At 37.2% G+C, this 27244-nt stretch overlaps 1 protein-coding gene across 1 annotated transcript; it reads right to left on the reverse strand.

Annotated features, from left to right (window-relative positions):
* Nucleotides 1–8217: 8217 nt before the first annotated feature.
* On the reverse strand, nucleotides 8218–22587 carry LOC139725008 (uncharacterized). Its single transcript, XM_071636098.1, has 7 exons — nucleotides 22486–22587; nucleotides 21155–21271; nucleotides 14191–14253; nucleotides 13286–13417; nucleotides 12228–12371; nucleotides 8930–9011; nucleotides 8218–8417 (listed from the first exon to the last, which is right to left on the reverse strand). The coding sequence occupies exons 1-7, from the start codon at nucleotides 22585–22587 to the stop codon at nucleotides 8218–8220; spliced, it is 840 nt and encodes a 279-aa protein (XP_071492199.1).
* Between the last annotated feature and the right edge of the window lie 4657 nt (nucleotides 22588–27244).

The raw sequence follows: 27244 nt of genomic DNA on the forward strand, positions 1-27244 counted from the left end.
TTGGAGGGTTTTTTTTTTTAATGCAGTCCTGTTCAATGTGAGATCGTATCTGCATATACACTGTAACATGAACACATTTGTTTTTGTTTTTTTTTCAGAGAGATGTAATTTTCACATAGAAGCACTCAATTTGTAACATTCATGAATGTAAACTGTAAAGGAATTCATGAAGAACAGATGATGGTCCTACGTACATGCACAACATTGTGGGGGTTTTGGAATATTCACCAACACACTGTTGCATTAACATTTCATCATGTAAGCATGTCCCAACATTCCAGGTTTGTCACTTACATTAGGAGGAGAGAGATATGAAATATTCGTGCCATGAGATGACATGGAGATACCTTGAACTTGATGGTGCAGTGTACACACAATGTGGAATTGTCATGCGTGGTCCTCTTGTGAAAGATGCGCCTTAGCCAGGGGATTGCTGTTGGGCTGGTCTCAAAGGCCTACAGGTACATTGTGCAATGCCCCCAGTTGTAATGCCTGAAGTCCCCACCCCCAGTCTGGTGTTGGTGCACACACTCCATCTTTGTACACTCAACAGCTTGACATTGCTGAAAAACAACCAGAATGGAGGAAGGGGTAGAGCTTCTATTGATGTGTGAATCTTGAAACAATGTGTATGGGAGTTTAGTTGTGATTCCACATATGCAGTCAAACTGTACTTAGCATTTTCTGGCAGGGCACTGGACAGATTGACCATGTGCTTTGGGCTGTCCTTTATTTATTAGTCTCATTTTGAATTTTCGATCTTTTTTCATAACTGAAATTGCCCAATCAATTTTGAAATTCTGTGCTTTTTCTGTGTCATGTAAAGTGAGATACCAATTTTTGCTCGTGGCCTAGAACATTGGTCATTTGATAAAGTGCTGTGGTATAGGTTAATTTTCATGACAGGCAGCTAAGGAGAGAATAAGGGTTAGGGATGAGTGCATTTATAGCACCCCCTATTTTCATGGATCATTGTCATTGGCATGTTCCAATTACCAATCACTTATTCCTACAGTATCTGTTTGTGCAGGAACACTCAATATTGTATACCATTATTGAGTACAATTAACTCCAGAAAAAACTCTGAAATTAACTGTGTTGTGAAATCTGAAACAAGTGTGGAATGTGATGTATTTTTATCAAGGACTAGATGGGCTGATTGCGGAAATGCTGTCCCTGTGTGCATGTATGAATTTTAGAATGTCAAAATTTCCTCAAAGTAAGGAATAAAATAACTTCCTTGGAGGTAAATTTATTGAAGTTACACAAAATCCTAATCTCAGTGTGATTATGACCTTGAGTGGATTTGTCACCAGATACTGTATACGCCATAGATTTAGCGAGTCTAATTTGTCAGGGTATTCAGACTTTGCAACAGTCTCGCAAGTGACTAAGTTAGCTATCATGGAGTTCAATATAATCACACATTTTGTTTGAGCACTGTGTACTGCGTGCCAGTACATGTACGTATGCGTGCACATTGCATCCATGAAGGAATCAATTGGTTAAAGATTTGGCCATGTTCTTAAATTCATGCCTAGCACCCAACTCTGCAAAATAAAAATAAAAAATAAAAAAAGATGCATGGAATATATGGCATGTGCAGTAGTGCCCTGAAGTGCTCTGAAATATTTAACATGGTACAAAGTGATTGGGCAACGGGCTGGTGAGATCGAGCAAAAGTCCTGACAATGTTATGCAATAAAAATTAGGGGGAAAAATAAGTGTGTAACATGATTTCATAAACTGTGGTGCATTGAAAGGCAATTTGTTGGTCCTATCTTTGAAAAGATATAGAAAATATAACTGTAATTGGAAACCTGAAGATATTGATCAGGTTAAGTACCAGTACAGGATGGTCCATGGGGGAATATCAGTTGACATTGATCCATTGTTTCAACATCTCTGATTTACGTTGTATGTCTGTGATGAAATTAAGGGGCGCCCAAAAATTTGTGATATGATTTGATTTGCAATTTGACATTGTAAATGATTTTTTTTTTTTGGTTGCGCATATGGTGACCTTTGTCCCTCAGAGAGGGCGCTGTTTGTTGCGGAGATCATTGCCCTGGATTTCTGAGTGCTCCGGAGGACTATTCTCATTTGTACAAATATTTATCCTATTTTGTAATATATATTGTTGCAGTATTTGAAATAAATGTAAATTGTGCTGATAGAGAAATCTGTGCCATCGTGATGTATTTTGTTTTTGTTATTATTGCAGTGCTTTGTGTTTTTGCTCTTGTTTGATGTCCATTCCATATTTTAAGGACTGTCGGAATTGGTAATGAGCAAGGTTTGTGCTGTATGCACATGTAAGATTGGATGCCAGAGCTACTATTTGGGAAACCCTCCCTGAAAATTAGTTTGTGTAAAGAGAACAGGACAATGAAGGGGAGAATAAGTTCTGACAAAACTGAGAAAGTTAAATTTTTTTTGAAGATATTATCAGTTGAACACAAAATTGACAATTCTGTGATGTCACACAGGCTTGCCTCCCATTTGCTCTTTGCTGTGAAATAAGAGCTTTTCATTTTACTGCCACATAAATTTCTTATGGCAAATATTTTTCTTGCATGCACAAAATTTATTACAGTGTACATCATGGATGAAAAAAAAATATATAGTATTTCTATGTACTGATAATTTTATGCACAGGGCAAATGAAAGGTGAGTTGTTATGTGCTTGTTACATAAAGTTGCCAGTTTGTGCTTGATTGATTACAACTTCAAAAATTCACAACTTCATAAGTTTTCATGAGAGTTTACTCAAACTTTCACTGTCCTGTTCCTTTCTTTGTCTTGCCTCTATTCACGCAAACTTATTTTTAGGATGGACTTTCATTTAATGGTACTGTTTACCATTGGGAGTAGTGATTCTAGAAATGTTCAAGATATCACATCTGATGCATATATGTAGGTCTGTCGTATCACAAAACATCCTACCATTTAAAAAAAAAATGTAATAAAGCCTAAAATATAAGGAGATATATTTCTCACTAAACCATGACTGTAGACAGTTCAGACTAGAAACTTTTTTCATTATAACTATTGTTCACATTTTGTATATTTAACAATACTTGACATTAGTAATACTGATTTAAATTTTTACATTGGTTGTTTCTATCCATAATTCACATTTTAGAACTATTTTGAAATGGTTTTTGTTTCACCTGCAAATGGTAAATAATGCCTTTAATGTTGTGAGCTTGGAAAGTATGTCCAGAATGTATAACAAGTCTCACCGGGCTAACTCCTGGATATCTTCCATTCCACTTCTATTTGGCCAGGCAAGGCAGCAAAATTTGGCTTTACACAAATATTTATCAACTCCAGGAAAATTTGTGAGTTGCAAGCGCTCCCTCTGCTTGTGAAATGGCATTGTGGCCAGTGATTGCAGAAGTACGTGACTTACTACCTTCCTTTATTGAAGGACATTTGTGCCCGAGAAAAAATATTCAAAACAAGATTGCGCTGCGGATAATCCCTCAGATTGGTACGGATGTATATCAAGAGAAACATGTTTTCAAACTTGTTTTTACTTCAAGACTGCTGTGGATGTGTTGGCAGTATATCAGACATACTCTCCCATACAGTTAAACTTAAATGACATCATTTGGATTAAGATTTTGTGTGTGTGTGTGTGTGGGTGTGTGTGTTTCGTGAAATAGGGATTTTTTGCACAACTAGTACAAGGTGTATCATGGTCATGTTGTCTCGTAGCTATTTTAGCTTCCATAGCATGCTATGTTTGATGACATGCTGACATTAAAGGGTGTGTACAGTTCTGGTCGAGGTGAGGATTTAGCTTTTAATGTTTTGCGAGATATTCAGAAACTGCTCTATGAGATGCCAAAGAGCATGCAATTCTAAGGGGTATCAAAAGTTTATTTGATGAAAATCGGTTTTGAAATGGCGGAGATATCCAAAAACAAGATGAACTAAAGAGATCCTAACAAAGTTGTGGCGTGTCGCCTTTTATTATTATCACTTTTTTGGATATCTCAGCCATTTAAAAACCAATTTTCATCAAATAAACATTGAATACTTCTTAAATTTACATGCTCTTTCATATTTCGTAAGAGGTTTCTCATTATCTCACTTCAATGTTCAATGTTCAAAACATGAATCCCCACCTCAACCAGTACTGTACAGTCCCTTGAAGTGTAGTGCACTTATCTATCATTGATTTTTTTTTTTTTTTTTGGTACTGTACAGGGGAAATTTTTGTGCATTTTATCTGACATAAAACTAGTGGGAAAACCGTGTTAATTGTTTGCTTGTTATATGTAATACTACTTCATGTTTTGATACCACAAAATTTCAAACATGCAAAATTCATCTAACCTGGCTGACAGCAAAAAAAAAAAAAGAAACAAATACTCACACTACAAAAACTTCCAATTTCACAGTAAATGGTGCAAATATTTTGAAAATTACAAATAATGAAAAGCTATTTCCTGGTGCTTAGGCATTTCAACTATACGACAAATCCACAAAACAATATGGAAGATGTACTATAAAAAGACACAATGTAAAAAACAGATATCTCTCCCTTGTAGAAGCAAATTTTTGCAATGAAATTTTGATCCATATTAGACAATGTTGTGTAAACATCCATGGTAATGACAATTCTGGTTGATTTTTTTTAATTTTTTTTTAATTTTTTTTTATTTCATTTTATTTATTTTTTATTATTATTATTATTATTTTTTTTTTTTTTTTTGGGGGGGGGGGGGGCGGGGAGGTGGGGGATGATTACATGATAGTGTAACAGTAACTATTTAGGTTTATACTTTACAGGTATATGGTGAAAAGTACTCCAAAGTATCCAGGATACAAGTTTGGCTTATGTTTGGATTCTCTTTTTATTTGTTTTTTCAAACATGAAAAGTAAATACACAATTAATGACAGTAACAACGATTTCCTCTTTTCCTTTCCATTAGGTATGCAAACACTACGTACCTTGTATTACCGCACATCAACTGTTAATAACGTACGTACAAAATCAAAACAACTCAGAAGAAAGACATCTTCTGAAAAGTTTTTTTAAAGTCTGCATGTCAGCAACAATACCCAAAACTATATGCTGTAGAAAGTCGACAGAACAAACTCCTGCTCGAAGGCAAAATCTTATCTACATTTTGAAATCGGGAATTGTAGGGAAACAATCTGAATAGCGCCCTCTCCCGGCACCTTCACTATAGTCTGCAATAAAGCTGCAATCAGGACTTTCCCTAGTTTTCCTGTATATTAAGTACACCTCTCTGTGCCAGGGACTTTGGACAGTATGTACAAAGCTTCTGTGCCAATTGGCACTCAGAACTTTGAAATGTTCAAAAGAGAATTTTTAGAACTCCTTTCAGAACTTTAATATTCTTCATAAGTAAAAATCTCTGCAAAGCAGTTTTCTTTGAACACAACATTTTAAACAAGCTATCTTAAAATGAATAGACAAGGAAGACAATTTTTAATGATAGGTAAGTCATACACTGATCTCATAACTTTTCCTTCAGTGAACAAAAATGGAAAGACTCTATGATATAATTTTTTTTCAATTCTCTTTTTTTTCATATTTTCCAAGTGTTTACTGCATCTCATATTTTCATTTTTGTTGTTTTTGATATTACTGTAACAAGAAGGGTATATGAGCATCACAAACAACATGAAAAATAAAATGAAGGAACATCTATTCCTTCTTAATCAATACTCCAACTCAAACTCTACTGTATAAATACAATTATACACACATATTTTTAGTTAACACTGAGGCATGTTACATAAAAGTTATCAGTTACTATGAACAAATCGAGCTGCAACATTTTGTTCTCTCTTGAGTTATCAACTTGTTTGCACATTAATGCATATTATATCAAGACAGAGAAAAAAATCAAACACGTAGCAAATGTCTTGGCTAATGACAGCATACTTACATAATCATTTTGAACGATCACTTAATCAAACAATCGCTATATTCTTGGCATCACTTTGAAAACATGATTAGCCCCTGCTGCTGTAAATCATTTGTGATTAAGTTCTGTATTCAAATGAAAAGTCTGCCAAATTACCATGTACATACAATAGCCGTGCTAATCCTGTACAAAGTCCACATTAACATTAATCGGCTTTCCTTTGACTACGGGTATGTGGACTAACTTTCAATGCATTACAACATCCATGCCAAGATTCTTATACAGTGCACTCCCGTTATAACGAACACTGTTGTAACAAAATTCCATTTACAACGAATTAAGAATTCAGACTGCAAAATTTTCCACATTTTTTTTTTCTGTACTCTTTGTTCCACTCTTTGTTCTGTATTGTTTATTTGTTTGGTTACAACTAAATTTATAAAGAAAACTGCTGGTCACGAGAACTTCGTTATAACGGGAGTCCACTGTATGTTATTATTCCCAACTATACTGGCATGTGCTGTGAATCTTAAAGGTACATTGACTGTGGACTGAAGAGGGCGCTATTGGGTGGTGTGATGATCCCTGCTGCCATCATTACGAAGAGCAACGATGTAGGCCTAAAGCTAGAGTTAACTGTCAACCAAAGTAGATCATGTATAAACACGCAAGTATCTGCGACTAGCTAGCAAGCCAACTTTGTCTTTGAAGGATCTGTATATGTATATAGTAGGTGAAGGGTTTGTTTGCAAAAACTGATAAGTCCATTTTTGAAGATTTTGAAGTACGATCTCTGTCATAAAGTACAAAATAATACCTTTGAAATGACATATAAAGGTATATTTTTTAAGTCATGGTCAAAAGAAGCAAAAATTTTCTTATTATTCTCTTTATTTTTCTTGACCTTTAATCGCAAATATCTCCATTTGGCAAATATGGACTTATCGGTTTTTGCAAACAAACTCTTCAGGTGGAACCAGCCTGGAACAATGGCTGAAGCAAGAGATAAACTGAGATTGATGTTATTTCAACCATGCATTCTTGACATACTCACCATACGAATCAATATCATTTTGACTTTCAGATTATGGCAAATGCATAGATGTATGCAATACGGTTATAGCGCCCTCTTGAATCCTGGGTATCTGTACCTTTAAAAGTGGTAATATGCACTTGCACTCCAAAAGCAACGTATCATTCCTGGCATGCTCTGGCTCATTCAGGAAAAGCATCTGTGCTGCTGTAACTCACTGCCAAGGGTATGTGTGTGAGTCTAGTAATTCTCACTGTCCTTGCCTATTCACTTAATGAAAATATGATGGTAAACTGATGTCATATGTTGTTGACATCGCAACACTTGCCAAATCACTGCCAACATCTGAATCACAAAGTCCCAACTGTCCTTTAATCAATTTATTATTCCGGGGCACCTGTTAAGCTCTGGATTTTCCCCAGAGTTTTGTTCAGCACTGCATGGTCTGACTCTTGAGAAAGCCTTGGCAAAGGCCCTTTTTTTCAGCATTTTAAAGAGAAAATGGACTAAAAATTTACTTGTGCTAGAGCTAGAAGAGGATACTTCATACAGAGCAGTGAAGTCATTGCATCTTTCAGTGGCGGATCCAGAGGGGGGCGCAACCGGCACACGCCCCCCTTTATTTTTTGTTAAAAACAAAAGAAATAAAAAGAAAAAAATGAAATGAAACCTGGAAGTGGCATCATAAATATTAGTTGCACCCCCCTTTACAGAATTCCTGGATCTGCCCCTGTCTCTAGAACCTCAAGAAGACTCTGGCAAAGCCATATCACTTTTGCTTTTTGGCATTTTTTTTTTTTCATATAATAGTATCAAGAAGTAATTATACAGCAAATTTTCAAGTATGATTTAAAGAAGTAGCTTCACCAAAGCCACAATTTTGAAATATACTGATAGGAATTTTCATGATATATGAAAATGTAACCACCACCATTCTAACATGGCCAAAACTGAGCTCCTATATACTTTGTCTATTTGTCATGGGGTCTTTCAGAGCCAAGTTTTTGAAATGCTACCTAAATTCTGCCAGTTTAGCTATCTCGAATAAGTAGCACTTACCAAAATCAACCATACAGACTGAAAGTTAGTCAGTTTTGAGATCATTTCAGTCTACCAACACTACACATCTTCAACACCACTCTTGACTTAAATAATCTTTTTCTTTGATTTCACTATCCATGCCTACTCTCCATATAGACATCAAACACGCTATTAAGTGAAATGAATTGTTAGTTGCAGAACACTTGTTTTGTATGTCAGGAACATGGCGCTTACTGCACGAACATCACTTCACTGGTTTTCTTCTCCGTCTCATCGACAGTAGATGAAGAGTGTTGGGAGGTACTGGAGGTGGGGCCCGTCCCCTGGACTACCCTGGTGGTCATGGTGGATAGTTCGGTGGGTCCCTGGGTGTAGGAGAATGGTGAACCCCCGCCCTGGATCATCATTGGCTGGCCATGGAGGGATCCAGCTGCAATTTGGGACACAAGAATGTGTGCATGGAGAAACTTTTATAAATATAGACATAGACATAGGGATTACACATGAATGTAAATAACACATCTCAGGCTTATGCATTTTCAGGATTAAACTTTTCAATAATCTTAGCACTTAATATTTTCTTGATTTATGAGTGATTTCTGTGTGTTCTAGAGTACATATTCTAGGGATATTTTCCTCAGAAAATTATATTTGGAAGGCAGTTACCAAGGCAGAATAGTATTGTCTTCTTCAATTTTTTTTTTTTAAATAGTAATTATGTCAAAGCAAATTTACATGTTCCTACTGAGATCAGGTAATCAGGACTCAGTCTAAATCTTCAAGTGGGATTTAACTTTTCAAATAATTATAGGAGTTTTCCTGCTATTCAAATATCTCATCAAGCAGATAGTGCCTCTAGCCCCAAAATGGAAACTCTTGAACATATAGAGAATAGCACAATCATGTAAAATGAAGAAGAAAAATGATGGAAATCAGACTTACATGAGATAAACTGTGGGCAGGCTTGGTTCCCTTCGTACTGTGGGCATGACTTATTCTCTTCAGCTGGGTTGTTGTAATAAACCTTGTAATTTTTTTTTTGTGTGTGACAGGAAATGCAATATACAAAGAAATATGAGAAGATAAGCCCAAATTAGATGTGCTAATGACTAAATTCCAACTGTTGAAATCAAGCAAAAGTTAGAAGCAGAATGTGTGAAGGGCAATGCAGGGGAAATCTCATCTGCTTATCATAACTTCAAATTTGAGGCGATGTAGGATTCACATTGTGAATGTTCAGCCTCAATAAAAGAGAAATGAATTTGCCAAGGAAATTCAGAGATCATTTTCACAAAAACATTGAAATGTGATTTTTACCCCTAAAATGTTTCTGCATGTACAAAACAAAACAAAAATAACAATAATGGAAGAGTCACACTGTGTGGCAATTTTCTTTCCTTATTTAGATCTTTTGCAACTGATATAATATATCTATGTCATAAAGTTCAGTGTGAATTACTGGATACACAAATAGTGTGAACTTCTCTTTGCTATATTTTATATCTCCTCTGCGTTTCTCTCACAAGTGGGAATAGTTCTTTATGCAAAGTATAAGAACTACAAAGACTTGATGTCAGGCATTTGCTTAATTGCTTCAAAATTGAATAATTTCATATCTTATATGCTTGTGTATCTATCTTTACTTTACTATTGTGTCACAATAAACCTGTGATGGAAAACACAAGGTGTTATTATCATTACATTCTTGTACATGACATAGTTTTGGAAACTTTTAAGATACAGGAATAGACACCAAACATGCAAGGGGAACTCTACTTTCCATGTTTAGATTAGCAACTTCAGCTCACTTAAATTGCTAATTTATGATTGTGACCAATGTCGATGCTTGCGCAAATGTGTACAATAATTCTATAAGCTGTAAATTTCTTATTTTTGTCTCTGCATGTTTGATTGTAATCTGCATGGTCAAGTTGACTTGAATTTCATGTGGCATTTTATGTTCTGTGTGATTTGTTTCAATCCAAGTTAGTCTAAACTTTGGGCTGGACTTAATTTTCTGTGTTATGTGATTTTTGTCAAGTCAATTTGAACTTGGGAGTAGGACTTAATGTTAAAGGGCAAGTCCACCTTCATATACATGTGGACTGAGTGAATGCAGCGATATTAGTAGATCACATCAGTGAAAGTTTGGGGGAAATCGGACAATCCGTTCAAAAGTTATGAATTTTTTGAAGTATCTGCACAGTCACTGCTGGATGAGAAGACTACTACAGCGAATGATGTCACATACGTACAACTCTATAAGGAAAATATAAAGAGAATTTCACAAAATTTTACTCTTTGAAAAAAGTGCACATTTCCTTGACTCGTCACTGACATATGTTAAGGGCAATATTATTCCCCTTGCCTTCTGAAAGAGGGAAGTCAAGTGTTCTTTTTTTATGCGAGAAAAGTAAAAATGTTTTCTTTATATTTTCTTTATATCGTTGTACACATGTAACATCACAAGCTGTAGTAGTCTTCTCATCCAGCAGTGACTGAGCAGAAACTTCAAAAATTCATAACTTTTAAACGGATTGTCCGATTTTCCTCAAATTCTTGCTGATGTGTTCTATTAATATTGCTGCATTCATTCAATCCACATGTCTATGACGGTCAACTTGTCCTTAAAGATTAAACAAGACCATAGCGTGGAGAGCAGCTCACCAGATTGCAGTAACAGGGCGGGGCCTGGAGGCACAGAGGGCAACAGGTGCAGCAGAAAACAGCAGTGAGATTGGCAGAAAGATAGATAGACAGAAAAGATATATTAGATAAGTTTGAAGTCCCCAAGAGGGTTTGGTAAATGCATAGATAAGATGACATGATAGATGATGGATATGATTAGATGGATGGATAGATGAACAGATAAAAAGGTATAGGAGATGGAAAATCTCAAGATGGATAGGTAAGTCAGTAACTGGATGCACTGATAGATTGATTGCTGGATGGGTGGATAGATAGTTAAGACAAATTTAAAAGAAGGATATTAGATGAGTGAGTTTCAAGATGGCTTGGTGAGTGAAAGGATGGGATACTTTGATAGAGGCATTGGTGGTTGGAAATGGATGGATAGACAAGCAGATGAAAAGATAAATTAGATGGCAAATTAGATGAGTAAGTTCCAAGATCCCCAGGTAAATGCATTGATGCATCAAGAGATGGAGAGATGCTCAAATAGATATGATATATGGTCAGATTGAAAGATGCATGAAATAAGTGAGTGATGAAGCCTCAGGATAGCTGGATGAATGAGTGGAGGGATGCATTAATAGAAGGATAGCTAGATTCAGGAATAGATAGAGAAATAGATGGAAAGATGATAGAATAGATAGAGAAATAAATGGAAAGATGATAGAATAGATAGAGAAATAGATGGAAAGATAATAGAGGGATAGCTGGATGAAGGAATGGTAAGAGAAGATGAAAGATGATAGAAGGATAGTTAAATGCAGGAATAGATGGAGGCGAAAAAGTTGATAGATAGATAGATACAGATCGGTTAATGAAACGATTATTTAAGGAATGGATATGAGGATGGATTATAGATGGATGAATTAAAGGGATTGATCATGCAGGCAGATAGACTAACAGATGGATGATAAGGTAATGCATGGGTTGGGTTGGGTTGATATATCAATCAGATGATGCATGCATGTGAGGTCGCACAAAAGAAAAAAATATATATTTCATGTATGCATAGATGGCTAAAAAGCTAAATCTATGGTAGACTACAAGAATGATGTAATGTAAGATGGATTGATCAATTGACATGTAAAAATGACTGATTTGATGATTAAATGCATGAATGACTGGAGTATAAATTGATTTCACTCGTTGATGGATGAATGTTAAATGAGTATACAGATGGGTCAATGAACTCTTTAACAAATGGATAGACAAATTAATGGAGGAATGTTAAGAGGATAGTAGGATAGGATGAATGGAGAATACATGCATGGATCGATGAATGAAAGACAGATGCATAATGTAGATGGATAAATGTAGGAATTCATTATTGTCACTTTGTATCTAAGAGATAATGGATGACTCTATGAAAAATAGATGTGATGGGATGCATGTATATCACATATATGAAATGATTGGTATATATATATATATATATATACATATATATATATATATATATATATATATATATATATATATATATATATATATATACACACATACATATATATTTATAGGCCTTTGCAGAGGTGGACAGGTAACTGCTTACCATGTTGACAGCAGAAGGCTGGGTGGTCCTGCAGCACGGCGTGGGACAGGTGCGGCAGCAGGCGAGGCCGGAGCCTGTAATGGCCACCACCACTTCCAGGAAGCTCAGGACAATTATCATCATGTTGATGAGGACACGGACTCGCTGACGACAGAAGGAAGAGTAGACGAGTGGGAGAAAATGGACATCAATCAATACTTATCGTTCGTATGGAGCAGATAGACATCTGCTGTGGAAAGTCTCATCTCATAAGAATATATAACATCAGCCTCCTTAATTAAATTTCTTAGCAAGAAACACATTGATTTTTCTTCTCCCCTGTCCGAGGAAGGAGACATACACACAAACATATATACAACATTCACACAGTCATACATACATTATGTATATTTTTATACATACATACATTCATATGTTCATACACAGGGGCAGATCCAGGAATTCTGCAAAGGGAAGGCGCTATTACAAACTTAAAAGGGGGGCGCACGGACCTCCCATTTTTTCCTTTTTATTTCTTTTGTTTAACAAGAAATAAAGAGGGGGCGCGGGTCTGGTGCGGCCCCGCCTGGATCTGCCACTGATACATACATTCACTCATACACATAAACATACACATACATACTTACTTACAAACATTTTTTTTTTCAATTTTAAAAGGTGAACAAGTCTAGTTTGGAATATCTTTACTCATTTTTATGACATATACAATGTACATGAGATATATATTTGTATATTTTGTCTTTGCTGATATACAGAGGAACGTCCTTTCTGCAATAAAACAGAGACATGTGTAATTGATATTGCCAATGTGGATTACCTGATGTCTGTAGATCTGCACTCTGCATGACGGCAAGTGTGGGTGCATGCATGAATGCATCTATATATTAGTAAAAAACAACTCCCCCCCAAAAAAAAACAACAAACAAACAAACAAAAAACAAAAAAACAAAAAAACACTATGATATGTGATAGACAGGTACTACAAAGTTGTGGGAGAATAATCATAGGTGATTAGACAGGAGCCAATCAAATTTTTCCATGCAATCGTTCTGACTTACCATCCTGTGGCACGTGTCCTGGGAGTAACAGTAAATGGAGTAGCTCTCGTGTAGGGTGACCAGGACGTACATGACAAACATGGTCCCGGCAGTGATGGCTGCACAGACACACATGACCAGGTACGAGATGACCTGATGGACATGGACGGACAAGATGGACGAGAATCAAATTGTAAAGAGTCTCAGAAAAGTTGCATCAGTGATGATCTGTCGCATGGTACATACCATACCTTTCATAGGGCATTATCTTGGTAGTTGTGCAGATCAACCTTAATGATTTTCATTAGTGGTGATGTAGTGCTATGAGGCTTCAGCCTTTCAAAAATTGCTTGAGAAACCACTTGAGAATGTTTAAATGGGAGTACATATTACTATCTTACAACAAAGACACCATAATATGGTAGCCACGCACATTGTCTAAATGACTGCATTCATTGATATCATGTTTCTTCAAAATGTGTTTCTGATACAACCATAAAATCAATGTTTTTCATGTCATTCAAACTGAAAGAAAGGTTGAATTTATTACTAAATGCTAAGTGTTTGTTTTGAATCTTTTGTTTGAAAATATGTGAAGAGTTTAAATGTAAAAACAGATACAGCCATTTTCATCAACTTGAGATATTTTTTTTTTTTATTGAAGCTGTTGAAAAACAAAGATGATTGAAATTGTGTGATAATTTTGATGATATCTTCAAGAATAGTACTTGGTGTGTAATGAGTGTAGTATCATTAAAAATATTAAATTTCTCTCTATTCGATAACATTTTTGAAAATGGTGGTTATCCATTTTTGCATTATCAAGCTCTTCATGTACACTGTAAATGCATAGGCTTACACCTATGGCTATTGCACTATTCACTCTATGCATATTCACACCATCCAGTCAGCACGTCTAATCTTACCATTCCTTTGCTCATTTTGCTGTGAAATGTCTTGATTCCAACAACGCCCGTTGAGCTGAAAAACTGGTGTGTAGGAAGGGAAAATAAATGGTGAAAATGGGAGAACATTAGGATACATATACCAACTACTGTCAGATTATTACTAATATGAAACCAACTATGCAACAAAGAAAGAAACAAATTTCTTGAATAAAGGACAGCTTTCCTTACAAATGAAAGAGTAAATCAACAGGAATATGCAGTATCATCAAAATAATGTGATTAAGTTTTCCAATTATCATTGTTCGTATTGTGTGATGTGCAGGGTTAATATCGTTTGCTGACTATTTTCAAGTTGAAAGCTTGAAAGGGCAATTGTCTTTCAAGTAACCAAACTGTTCTCCAAAGCCATAACAGAATGGATGAACAGCGCCACCTACAGGCCACTGCCGCTAATAATCCAAGGAATTTGGACATCTTCAATCCCTTACAACAGTCCATGTAATGTGTAACTTTTGCAGCCAAGTCACATCCTGGGGAAAAACAGATACTAAATATTCTATGCCTTCATCTATATCTGGTGTCTTCTGCAATAAAGACATTCTCATTTCAAGTGACGTGGAGGAGGAGAATTAATTTTAAATTGCTTTCATTGTTATTTCCATTTTCTATTTGCCAGTATATAACTATGAAAATGCCTCCCAACCCAGCATATGTCATTCCCAATGCAAGTTTGAAGATGAACAATCCTATATTCAAGCTTATGTCCTGAATGATTACTGTTGTGTGTATCAAATCATTTGCTATTTCTAAGGATACAAAAAGAGCAAATATGATATGGTTGCACGTGTGTTAGCCTACCTAAACCTGTAACTGTTTTAGACTATCCTCCTGCATTCATTTCACATGGCAAATTTCACGCTTGGCTCAGAGTTACCTCATGAACTTAACCTTTGTCCAACTGTACAATTACCGTAGATGAGCACAACACACGTGCAATTGTGCCTGCTTCACAGGTGCAACTTGATCACTCGTTCCAAGTGTCATATGGCAAATTTAACCCAGATTTGTGAGATGCTCAGACATCAATTATCATAGCAACCATGAAAAGACTGAAAGCTGTTGTGACCAGCTGTTAATTACCATTTGGTAGGTGATGTCTTTGGACATTGAACACAGTGAGCTGTTCATGAGATGTGAGCCATCATTTAATTGATGTCAAACTCTGACGATGAGGTCAACAGTGAAATCCATCTCCACTAACATCTCCTGTAAAAGCTGTTATTTTCGTGACTTTGGAGGTCCATGTTTGGGAGTTGTTTTTGCGAATTTGACTTTGAGGCTTTGTGCCGAGTGCACTAATGCCTGTCTGTTTGTGATCTTTTTGCATGCTGTTAATTCAAGGCCAAACAGTGATTAATGAAATTCGCGAATATTAAGCCCTTGTGAAAATAATTAACAGCTTTTTATGTTACATAATGGGCAAGATGGCTTACGCAAAAGCCAGCAGTGGAATGGGTGATGTCATATCAGACCTTGACACCATTCTGTCTTGGGGTATATCCTCCTTCCTGTTTTAGTGATGCGAGCTTGAGGGTGACAAGAGGTCAAATTTTGGAGGAGCATCATTCTCTAGGATGGGACCCACTCGGAGGGCGAGATGGAATAATAACCCCTGTGAATGAAAACTGGGTCACCTCAACGTCATCACCATCATCTGACCACATGACTGGCTTGTCTCCATGACATTTACATCCCCACCGTTGGAACAGCTTCGTCTAGACTTTATCTTCTCGGATGACAGACGGTTTCCGTCCTCTCTCCTCTCCCTCTCTCTCTCCTTGATCTTCAGTACCTTAATTTCAAGCACTCTTGTAAGCTTTTGATCCCAGCTCTCAAGAAAGAGGACCTGGGACCTTGTTTGTTGTCTGTCTGTCTGTCCATCTGTCTGTCTCTCACTCTCTCTTTTTTTCTCTCTTTCTGTTTCTCTAAATCTCTCCCTTGACAGGCATTAACCTTAATGGTCCGCTGTTTGTTGACCCTAATGGCCAGGTTCACTCTCTGCTCCCTCCTGCCAGCAAACTCACGTGCTCATTTGAGTTTCTCATACATATGCCAGCTTCTACTATCACAAATGTGCTTGTTTGTTTGTACCTGGACAACTACTGTAATGCACTTGTCACTGTGCCAAACCCAAATGCATATCAGCTACCTTCATCCACCTTCATCTTTCTCACTCTCTCTCTCTCCCCCTCCATTCGTTTCCATTTATCTATATCTATCAATCAATCAACCAACCAATCATTCAATCTATCTATCTATCAATCAATCAATCTATCTATCAACCTCTATCAACCTATCAATCATTCACTCAATCACTCAATCAATCAATCAATCAATCAATCCTTCAATCAATCAATCAATCAATCAATCAATCACTCAATCAATCAATCAATCAATCAGTCAATCCTTCAATCAATCAATCAATCAATCAATCAATCAAGCTACATAGCTATCCATTTATCATTATTTTTGTGTCTGTCTATCTAGGCCTAAACTTTATATAATAATCATGTTTGTTTGACAATTAACGGTTATTATTTTGATATTCTTTCTCTCTCCATCATCTTTTTTTAAATATTTTGACTGACTTCAATTCATCCTTTCCAAGATGCAATGCTCGTCATTATGAAGAGAAACATACTGGAGATATATTTACTACTGCAAATTCTACCATCACATCATCTGTCTATAAAACAGCTGTGACTTCCATTGTCTGCCTTCCTATCTCCTTCTCTCTCTACATTTATATTTCTATGCACTAATTGTTTCTGTCTTTAACCCGGGCAGGTTGATTTTGTTTTAACAGTGAAAACACACATTTCCCATAGACACCTGTCCGAGTATACTCGGGACTAGTCTTCAAAAGGTTACTGGTGGTGGCCAATTAGATCCTCTTCTCACTCCTCCTCTCCGTCCTTCTCTCTCACTGTCTATCTTTCCTTTCACTCGCTCTTTCTCTCTCTCTCCTTCACCTTTCCTCTTTGCTAGAAGAGTTCACCAACACACCCATCTCAGCCGGGGGAACCACTGCCAACAATGATTAAAGAGGTGAAGTCGCTGAAGAGAAAGGTTATATAAATGACGAGAGAGGGGCAGACTCATGTCTCTTCATCAGCAGCATGTCCCCCCTGACTCATCCCTTCCCGATCCATCAACATCCCGCAATAAGTAGAAAATCTACTCTACAGAGAGATGGGAGAGACACAAGAACAGAGTGTGGCATAGTTTCTGCTGACCCTTTGACCTCATTTTCATCACAAGATGTCTCCCTCATTCTCTCGATTTTTCTCACCACAAATTTTGTCTTTCTTTCTACCCATCCATTTATCTATCTACATATTGTATCTCTATCAATATCTACATTTCTCTCCTCAATCCTTCTATCTCTCCTCTCTCTCATATTTCCGTTTGTCTCTCTTTCTCTGTTATTCCTTCTTTGCTGCCTTCAAATATGACGCTGTGTATGTTTGTATTTTGTGTGTGTGTCTGTCTCTGTGTGTATATGTCTGTGTGTGATTGTCCATCTCCTTATTCATCAAGTGAAGAGTGTATTTGACACTTGTCGAGTTACAACAGGAAGTAAGATGGAGTCAGCAAACTAGGGCACATTACTGTCAGCTGACCTTTTTGCCAAGTTTGCCTCCAGCCACATTTCTCTCTTTTCTCTCATTTATATTCTCTCATCTCTCCATCTGCCCATCAATATGTTCACTCTCTCCCTCAGCCTCCCTCCGTTGCCTGCGTCCTTTTTCTTTCTTTCTCTTTCAATATCTCTCCCTCTCACAACAGTTTTACCTTCTTCTGCGGCTAGTCCCGGACTAATGTCCACTACTTCTGCCCTGTTGATTTCAGTTACACGCACAAGGTAACCATGGCAATCACACACACACACACATACACACATGCACACACACATACACACACACACACACTCACACACACACACAAACATGAAGACTGGCACACATTTTGCTGAGCCCCTGATCCCATTGTCATGGCAACCGCCCCCCTCTCTTTATGTCACTAACGTTTTTTTTTCCTTCTATCCTTTCTCTCTACCCTTTGTCCTTTGTAGTGCATTCCTCCCTTAGAGGCTTTCCCTCATCAACCATGAAATTGTTTGTCTAGTCAGCCAAAGGTTGGAGGAGACAGCAAAATATACATACACGCAGACAGACAGATCCACACATACACAGACACACACAGTATATACAGATATATACATATGCACATACACATACACACATTCATACACAAGAGTTTCAAATGTACATTGCTTGAAGTATATTTTGCTTACTGTTTCTACCACTTTCAGTCACAGTATTCTTTGTTCTTTTTTTTCACCTTGTTTCTTTGTCCATCTCTTCTGCTCTCTACTCTTTTCTTTTTCTCCCATTTTCCCATTCACTTATTTCTTTCTATTTTCCACCAATCACTACTAGTGCTGACCATCATATCATCAACACCCAAAAGACTCATTGTGTAATGTCTCATTGACATCATGTACACCACAGCTACAGAGACTCCAACCCCAAGCACCTTCTGATCTGGAGATTCTCCCGCCTGAAACCCATAGCAAACGGGAGACTCCAACTTGATGTGTGCGAAGCGCGAAATTCCCAGGGTTCTAGATGCTCTCTGATGGTTCTATCTAAGGCTTATTTTTTCAACATACGATAGAAATAAGTAAGAAATCCTTTCCAACGGGAGACAAAGAACCAGGGCGGGAGAAATTAAATCTCAAACGGGAGAACGGGAGATTTTGCAAATATGGGTTTTCGGCGGGAGATCTCCCGTCGAAAACGGGAGAGTTGGAGTCTCTGCAGCTACAAGTGGCAATGAGAGACTAAAGATTGGATGGGGTTACAAAAATGCCTGGCATATGGGTATGTCACACTCTCTACCCATCATGAAACCATTTTTTTCATAATTTTTCTCCACTCATTCATTCATTCCCCCTCTGTTCTTCCCTTAATTAATTTCTCCCTTGTCTTGATTCCTGTTTGGTTTTAGCACCCCATTTCTTTCTACCAATGTGTCATTGTCTGTTGAAATAGTTTTGCTGACAGGTCATTCAGAACAGCAGGGATTTCTTTTGAGTTTGCACCCTGAATCAATGCATTGATAAGCCTAATTACTTCTAATTTTCAGCATACAGTCAACCATTGTGTACTCAAGAACATTTTAATTATCTCATGTAATGTTCTGTTGAAAAAAAAATGACAGTGAACTGAATTGAATACATGAATGGCAAGAGATACAAGCAGAAGAGATAACAGATTTATGGATAAAAAATAGCAGGACTAAAAGCCAGCTGTAATGATTAAATGCAGCTGTTCTCCCAAGTGGGAGGGGGGGTCCCTTGCTTATGTCAGACAAGGAAAAACAGATTTAAGTCACATTTTGAACACATTCTCCAAACAAATTCCTTTTATACTATCCCTTTCCTCTCTTACTTTCTCATTCTTTCTCTTTCTCTTTATCTATCTATCTATCTATCTATCTAAACTCTTTTTCTATATCTCTCTATAAATCTATCTATCTAAACTCCATGCGAGATGATCCACCGATATTGAAGAGGCTGCGACTGTCTAATTCTGACATTGTCTTTGCAGAAGTGCAGTGATCTGTGGTTTATCTACTGCGTCTATCACAGACAACATTCTCAAGGGGACTCTTCCCACTAGATTTCATGTGGTAAAATGTCGCCTGGAAGATATCCTGGGTCTCCCTACTCCCGTGGTCCGTTCCGTTTGTTTTCGTCTCTCATATTTTGAGAGCTTTTCTCTGAGCACTTTCATCACCAGTGTACGTCACTGCAGATTACTCCAAATATCAATTTTCATTTTCAATGTAGCTGGAGTTTAATGGAATTTTTCATTACTTTTTCAACACTCGCATGAAATGCAATGCACAGTGAAATGAACTAAAAATAGATGTGTGATTCAAAGAAACCACTTAAAAAGCCACGTATGAGATGTGCTTGTCTACATAAATGATGCATATTATTGTTGATGAATAAGGAGAGTGGGACAGAGAGATGGTGTTGGTGGGATAGGATGTGGTATTGAGGAACTACTGTAAAACGAGGAATTTTTGCGTGCACTTTAATTTCGCAAATTTCGCGAGCGCCAAGATTCGCGAAATTAAAATGCACACGAAAACCTTGTTTACACTATATACATTGAACGCCAGTGGCACTTCGTGAAAATTTCGTGCCACGAAAAAGGCTGTCGGTTCCAATTCGCGAAAAATTCATGCCGTGAATATATTATGTTTTACAGTATGTAAAGCAAATGCATATTGACTTGTGTTGATTCATGATACCCTCAATATCACTTATGCGGTCAAATGAATATCAAAATATATGCCATATATCTTATAATAATAATTCTACCATTTTTCTTCAGATTACTGAGATATACCCACAAAACTCCTTCCAAACCAAGATTCTGCCGGCGACATGACTCGTCAATTACTGCTAAAGTAATAATGTGATTAGCAAGAGACACTGGAATGCACCTTTCCATAGACTGAGCCTAACTAGCATGTTTCCATGTGACTGATATGATTTACAAAAGACGTTGCAGGGAAACATGCAAGTTATGCTTGGTCTAGGGAAGGTGCATTCCACTGTCTTTTGTTCAATCATATCATAGTACTTTAGAAATTATTGACAGATGATGAATCTTGGCTAGGAAGGGTGTTTTTTTGTGTGGCCATAACCAAGTAATCTGAACAATAATAGTAGAAAATCATATTAAAATATATGACCATATTTGGATATTCTTTTGGCCGCATTAGTGATGATCAGGGCATGATGAATTAATACAAGTCAAAATGAATTTGTACTGCATGGATCCAACAATCTAGATGGGGGAGGGGATTGGAGGAGTGTGTCTTGAGGGGTCAATGAACTCACCAGGAGACCGCTCCAAACTGGGACGATGTAGTAAGAGAGGTAACATTGGAGGAAGGCGGCGACGATTCCGATCACCACCATGGTGAGACCGATGACAATGTGGAGGATACCTGTCGTCTGGAGGATTTAAGGAGAGAACATTTTTTTGGGGGAAAACAACAACTTAGAGGTAGCTACAGCCTCATAACAATGGCTTTTACTTTCATCATGCATGTTCCATGTTAGATTTCCCAACCTACTCTCTTTTAAACTCCTTCCTCTCCTTACATTATCTTTTTTTATTGATTATTTTTTCTTCCCCCCCCCCCCCCCCACAACATACCAATTTCTGGTTATCACAACCACTTAGCTTTGTATATCTGCTGCATAAGGCTCTTTTTCTTAATTGACACCTTAACGCACAGCCTGATACTATACGCTTTCTTCAGTTACAGATATTACAAGACTTCACACATAGGTTTATCTATGTTAATTCTTATACCAGTTATCAATAAAATCTAATTCCACCCTAAGATAAGCCACTTATTAATCTACACTCTTTCTTTAACTTAGTGACTGAAGATGTGCTTAAAGCATCTGGCTTAGAATTCAAAGTGGGGATTTGTTGGCATGCAAAATCTAGTTTGGAATCATGTGACAATCAACATACAATGATACATTTACTCCATTGGACTGTCATTCAGAACATGGATAAACAGTATCGACAATTTGGCTTGCCATTCTATCAATGCAGATGCACCCTGGATATGAATGGATACTATGATATAGTGCATGTTATATGAATGGTGCAGAAGTGACTAAAATAGCATTGAACAAAACTTGCTACGACTGTCTATATAATTTATGTAATTCCACTTGATCCTAGCCAAGCCACCTTTGCTAAAAACTGATTTATTGACGCTTAACTTTTGGTGCATTTATATTGACGATAAACAACTTTTTACAGATTAGTAAATTCAGAGTACAGTGTCACACAAAGGTATGATAACAAAAATGCAATATAACTCTCAAAAAATTGCAAAACAGGATACAACAAATGGAACAAAAAATGGAGAAGAAAATGAGAAGGAAAAGAAAGATTATTGGTGTAGGAAATGTGAATTTGTAGAAGAACCAGAATATATCATGCAAAGAATATATTTCTAATTTGGAAACAGGAATTATATATATACAAACACTACAGGCATAACAAAAACATTTACAAGTATTTTTCCTCAAAATGATAAGGAAGTGATTAAGGTTAATGAAAAAATATTAATACAGATCCCTCATTAAATGTCTACTAACGTCAGAATGATTGTATAGATATTGAAAGTTCTCATTGAACTCACCCTCACAGATATACCCCTACTGTCTTTCTCTTCATCCGTAGCCTCAAAGGCGTTGGAAGCGTAGGACGGGGGTCGCTGGATCTTCTGCGGTTGGTTGTTCATCGTGGAAGTGCCGCGAGGAAAGTGTAAGACAGTGTCAACAGGGAGACGCAGTGTCTCAAGTGTAGAAATCTGGGTGAAGGCTGCAGTGGAGTGAGGTCAAGCAACTTTTAAGAAGTCTTCACCCTAAAAGGTTACCTGAAGGGAGAGAGAGGGGGAGAAGAATCGCACATTTATTGTACAACTTGTAATGTTTTTCTATGCTTCCTTTGTATACTATTCATATAATTTCTTACATTGAAATGGATCATTTTGCACATGAACAAAAGCTAAGAGTATGACACTATGGCAGCAAGCTGTCTTTGGCACAGCATGATCTTATTTTTTCCCCTAATGAGGCATATTGTGTGAATAGTTTAGCAAATCATGAAAATAAGCTGCATGGGAATATTTACTTCAAAAGAAAAAGTAAGTATAGAAGAACACACCAAAGGGAATTATAATCAATTTCCCACGAGGTGAAAAAAAAGAAAAAAAAATTATTTCATAATTCCTATAAACACTTGATAAAGCAAGAAAATTGACAAATGACAGGGCAGGGGTCAATGACAAACTCAAGGGTTCCCCTTATAGAAATTATTAAAGGGGCATAGTCCCGGTAGTGTAGATGGCGCTGTTGATGATACTGCCGAAGATTACCGAAGTAGAGCTGTCATCAAGAGTAAAGTGCGTAGGTGTTGCTAAGTAACATTGCCTTTGTTGTCTTCTCTGCGCATCGCGCAGTCTGTAGTAATGCCAGGGTGCGTGCATATGTGCTTGTTATTATGACATCACAAAAGAAGTTTGCTAAAGCTGTCATCCCCCTCAGCCGAATCATGAGCCGAAGTGTGATCGGACCACTGACTACAGTGAATCGGACTTCTTCGGACTCGGGAAAGTGGGCCAAAGCGTAAGCGCCAAAAGAAGTCGATAGCGTAGGTCTCTATAGGAAACTTGCGCCGTGCGCCCACGTACGCACTTGACTAAAACACGGGGACCATGCACCTTTAATTTGTTCTTGTCACTCATGTAGTAAAAAAACATTAAATAACAGAAAATGATTTTTCAGAAAAAAAAATCCAAATTCTAAAATGCCTATCCCCTAAAATTTTCCTCAACTAGTCCGACTCTAGTGTCAGTAGCGTGTGTTGTTAATGACATAGATATTGTATTTAGAGGAACATATACTGAGCAGATTACTGGATTTCTGACCAGTACCACACAATATACCTTCCATCAAGCAGCAAACAGATTCCATCCAGCCCCCAACTTTCCCAACCTTTCTCGAATGAAATATCAAGCCTGCTTCAGCATTAAGGGCTGCACGGGGAATGAAGAAATGAAATATCGCATTATCCGCCCACCATATTCCACACTGGATTTGTGCCAATCATCAAATCATTTCCAGACTCAACCATTTCCAATTTTCCACTTTGAGGGGGGATTCTAGCTAAATCAAGGTAAGGTCATGAGAGCTTTGGATGGACCTCTCTCCCAGATATGCCAATATCCACAGGCAACCAATTCCCTGTATGCATTGCCCCCCCCTCCCCCATCCCTCTATTGTATGTCTCTCTCAGACACAAAAATAAAACAAGTTGGAAAACAAATAAATCGCTCAATTTGTCCACATAAACAACTATGGGAAAGAGTAAAAACAATGTTCATGAATTTTCTTGAAGGCTGTTTGAAGAGATACATCTTTCTGTAAAATTCATTCCATGCTCATAGACAATCAAGATTATAATTATAGTGGTGTTAAACACGGGAAAAAATGGATGTTCCATGTTACCATTCAGATCTCAGATCACGATATATATTATATGCTATATGATTATGAGACAAGATGATATAAGATTTCATGTTCAATTGTCAAGACACTGAGATACATGTATTTCATTCAGAAAATTTGGCAGAAAGAAAAAGGAATAAAAAAGAAAAAGACATTTTGACAAACATACTAGTGTTATGCTGACAGCGTATCACCTAACTGGGTCTGTTTGCTACATGGAGGGAAAAAAAATCAGGCGGTGTCTTGAAGTCAGACTAATAAGTTCAAGGAGAAGGCCTCTTCAACACAACAACAACAACAAGAGGTATCAAGGCACCAAATATTAAGGGATCTTGGGGGAACAGTTGACTCTTCTTCTTTCTACCACAGGGAAATGATCTATCAATTACAGAAGTTGAAAGAGGAAGAAGAGCAGTGGGTGGTAAAGGGGGAGGGGGGTGTGGGAGACAGGTTGTGTCTTTAGAATGGATGGGGGCTTGCAAACTTAGGCTCATATCATGGCACAGTGAGATATAGAGCACATTATAAACCAGCATATCAAAGAAATATACTGTATATCACACTGTATGTCTTGCAAAGATAGTTTTTTTTTTAAAATGAGAACCAAGGGATGAAAAAAAAAACCAGGGATGAGCATGTAGAGACAATGCTAGATAGTCTGGGTCAACTGCGAATTGTGTAAAATGTGATTCACACTTTTCTAATGGTATTACCAACATAACACATCAATGAGCTTTGTATTTTCATTTGATGATCTGCTGAATGTTACAATATACAAATGTAGTTGAATTAAATTGAACTGAACAGAGCTACCATGCTTTGTAGGTGGATACTGCCTGCTCCTAATCAGTATGTGCTAAGCTTCAAGTAGAGTATATAGCGAAGGGAAGAAATAAAAAGTCTCATATTTGGGAGATAGAGCATGTTAAAGATATTTCTGACATATGCGCTCGAAGAAAACCTCAACCCGTAAGGGCTTAGAATAGCAGAGAAGACAATCAGTATGATTGGCCAGTTTACTATTAAATGTATTCATATACAGATATTCTTCCTCCAAAGACAATAGCAACAAATAATTCCATCCACCTCTACATATTCAGTGCATTGGAATACTGATAATGCACTATGCATGGATTACTTGTTGCTATGTTTGGCAAGCCTGAGGGGAAAAAAGTTTCTGCCAAGCTCAATGGTCACCAAGAACAATCTTTGTTATCGGATAGGTTTATCATATTCATTATATCTAATTAGTAAACTGGTCTATTGACAGAAAATATGATTAAAGGATTACTAAGCCTGAAAAAAAAGGAAAATCTTGCAAATATTTCCTAATATGTTAATTGTATACTGGTCATGACATACTAAGTAAATCTTTGCTTTAAACCTCTCCTAAAAATTACTAAAAGATGCAAGCTCCACAGAGTTGACGTGATAGGGCAACATACACACAAATTCAACACAGATCCGAAAACCCCCCAAAAAAGAAATATGACTTGCTATTTTTATTCTTTCATCACACGATGTGCTTGGTATGACTTCCAAAAGACATGATGTGAACGATAGGGCATCAATGATTCATGCTGTTTGAAAATAGCGCAGAGACTCAGAGACGAGACAGCTCACAGGAGGACAAAAGGTGATTTACAGGCAATCAGCTGGTTGACTTTAGTCTCAACCTTCAGACATCAAGGCACTGACAGGGCCATACATATTCACAAAATCTCTTCTTTCCTTTCCTTTTCCTTTATATCCTTAACAGAGACATGTCTTTTGACAATGTATTCACAGTCAAACAAAGCGGGACAGTTCTCTTGCATGATATCATATACTTAACTGTGAAGTTCAGTAGATATTGTGGGGTCTTCAATATGATACACTCAAGGTACGACAACATTTTGTCCACATTCACAAATGCTGCTAAAAGTTCTGTTAGCCTTGTTGAAAACTTAAAACACACACACAAACACATTCACAGACACAAATGCATTTATGCATTCATATATAAACATATAGGGTGCGAGGAAGAGAACAAGGTATTCAGGAATGTAACATGATTCAAGAATTTCCATTTGACGTCTTGGGCATAACTTTCATAAATTTTATGAAATTGCGTCATTTCAAGAGAAATGGGTGTACCACTGTCACAGCTCATCACATGCAACTAAAATGCTGTCTTTGTTTGGTTATGACTGACGTGATAGCCACACCATGGGGGCAGAAAAATATTTCTTGGTGTCACGGAGGGACAGTACGAGCAGAACATCCCTGCCAACAAAACTTGGCAGGGGCAAAATGTCACATCCTACGACGATGGATGACGGCTTGCCAACGCACTACATTGCCAATCCATCAGCTTGGATGAAAACAATGTTTATGGGAAGCCTATAATGATGATTGCTGATGTATATAACCATTTCGATCATTACAGAGTGATAAAAACAGGCGTGGATTGTCATTACGAAAATTGCCGAAGGCAGGATAAATCTACAGGAAATTTGGCGGATTATGGAAGTTAGATTTTGTATGTCAATTCACCTTGCAAGTCACAACCCATAAGATGCTTAGAACCCACGCTTTACTGTGACTATAAATTGGTGTGCAGTAATAAATCAGTACAAGTGAACCGATTGAAAAGTATTTAAATGTAGTTGCCTGACAATGTAGTGAAAGAGTTTATCCATATCAATTATGGCTATCAATTTACTTGACAATTTTCAAAAGCATTTCAGTTGAGAAAGATGATTACTTCTCAAGAATCAATTGTCAGTATTTGATATACAGAAATTAGCCTAAAAAGATCATTTTGCAAAACCAACAATGATGTGCACAACACTGCATATACATACACACCGGTTTTTCACATCATGCCATTTACCTGATTCATGCTAC

The sequence above is a fragment of the Diadema antillarum genome, unplaced genomic scaffold, assembly GCF_040938485.1.
Source record: "Diadema antillarum isolate AM-2024a unplaced genomic scaffold, OU_Dant_1.0 seq00000009_RagTag, whole genome shotgun sequence".
Taxonomy (NCBI): domain Eukaryota; kingdom Metazoa; phylum Echinodermata; class Echinoidea; order Diadematoida; family Diadematidae; genus Diadema; species Diadema antillarum.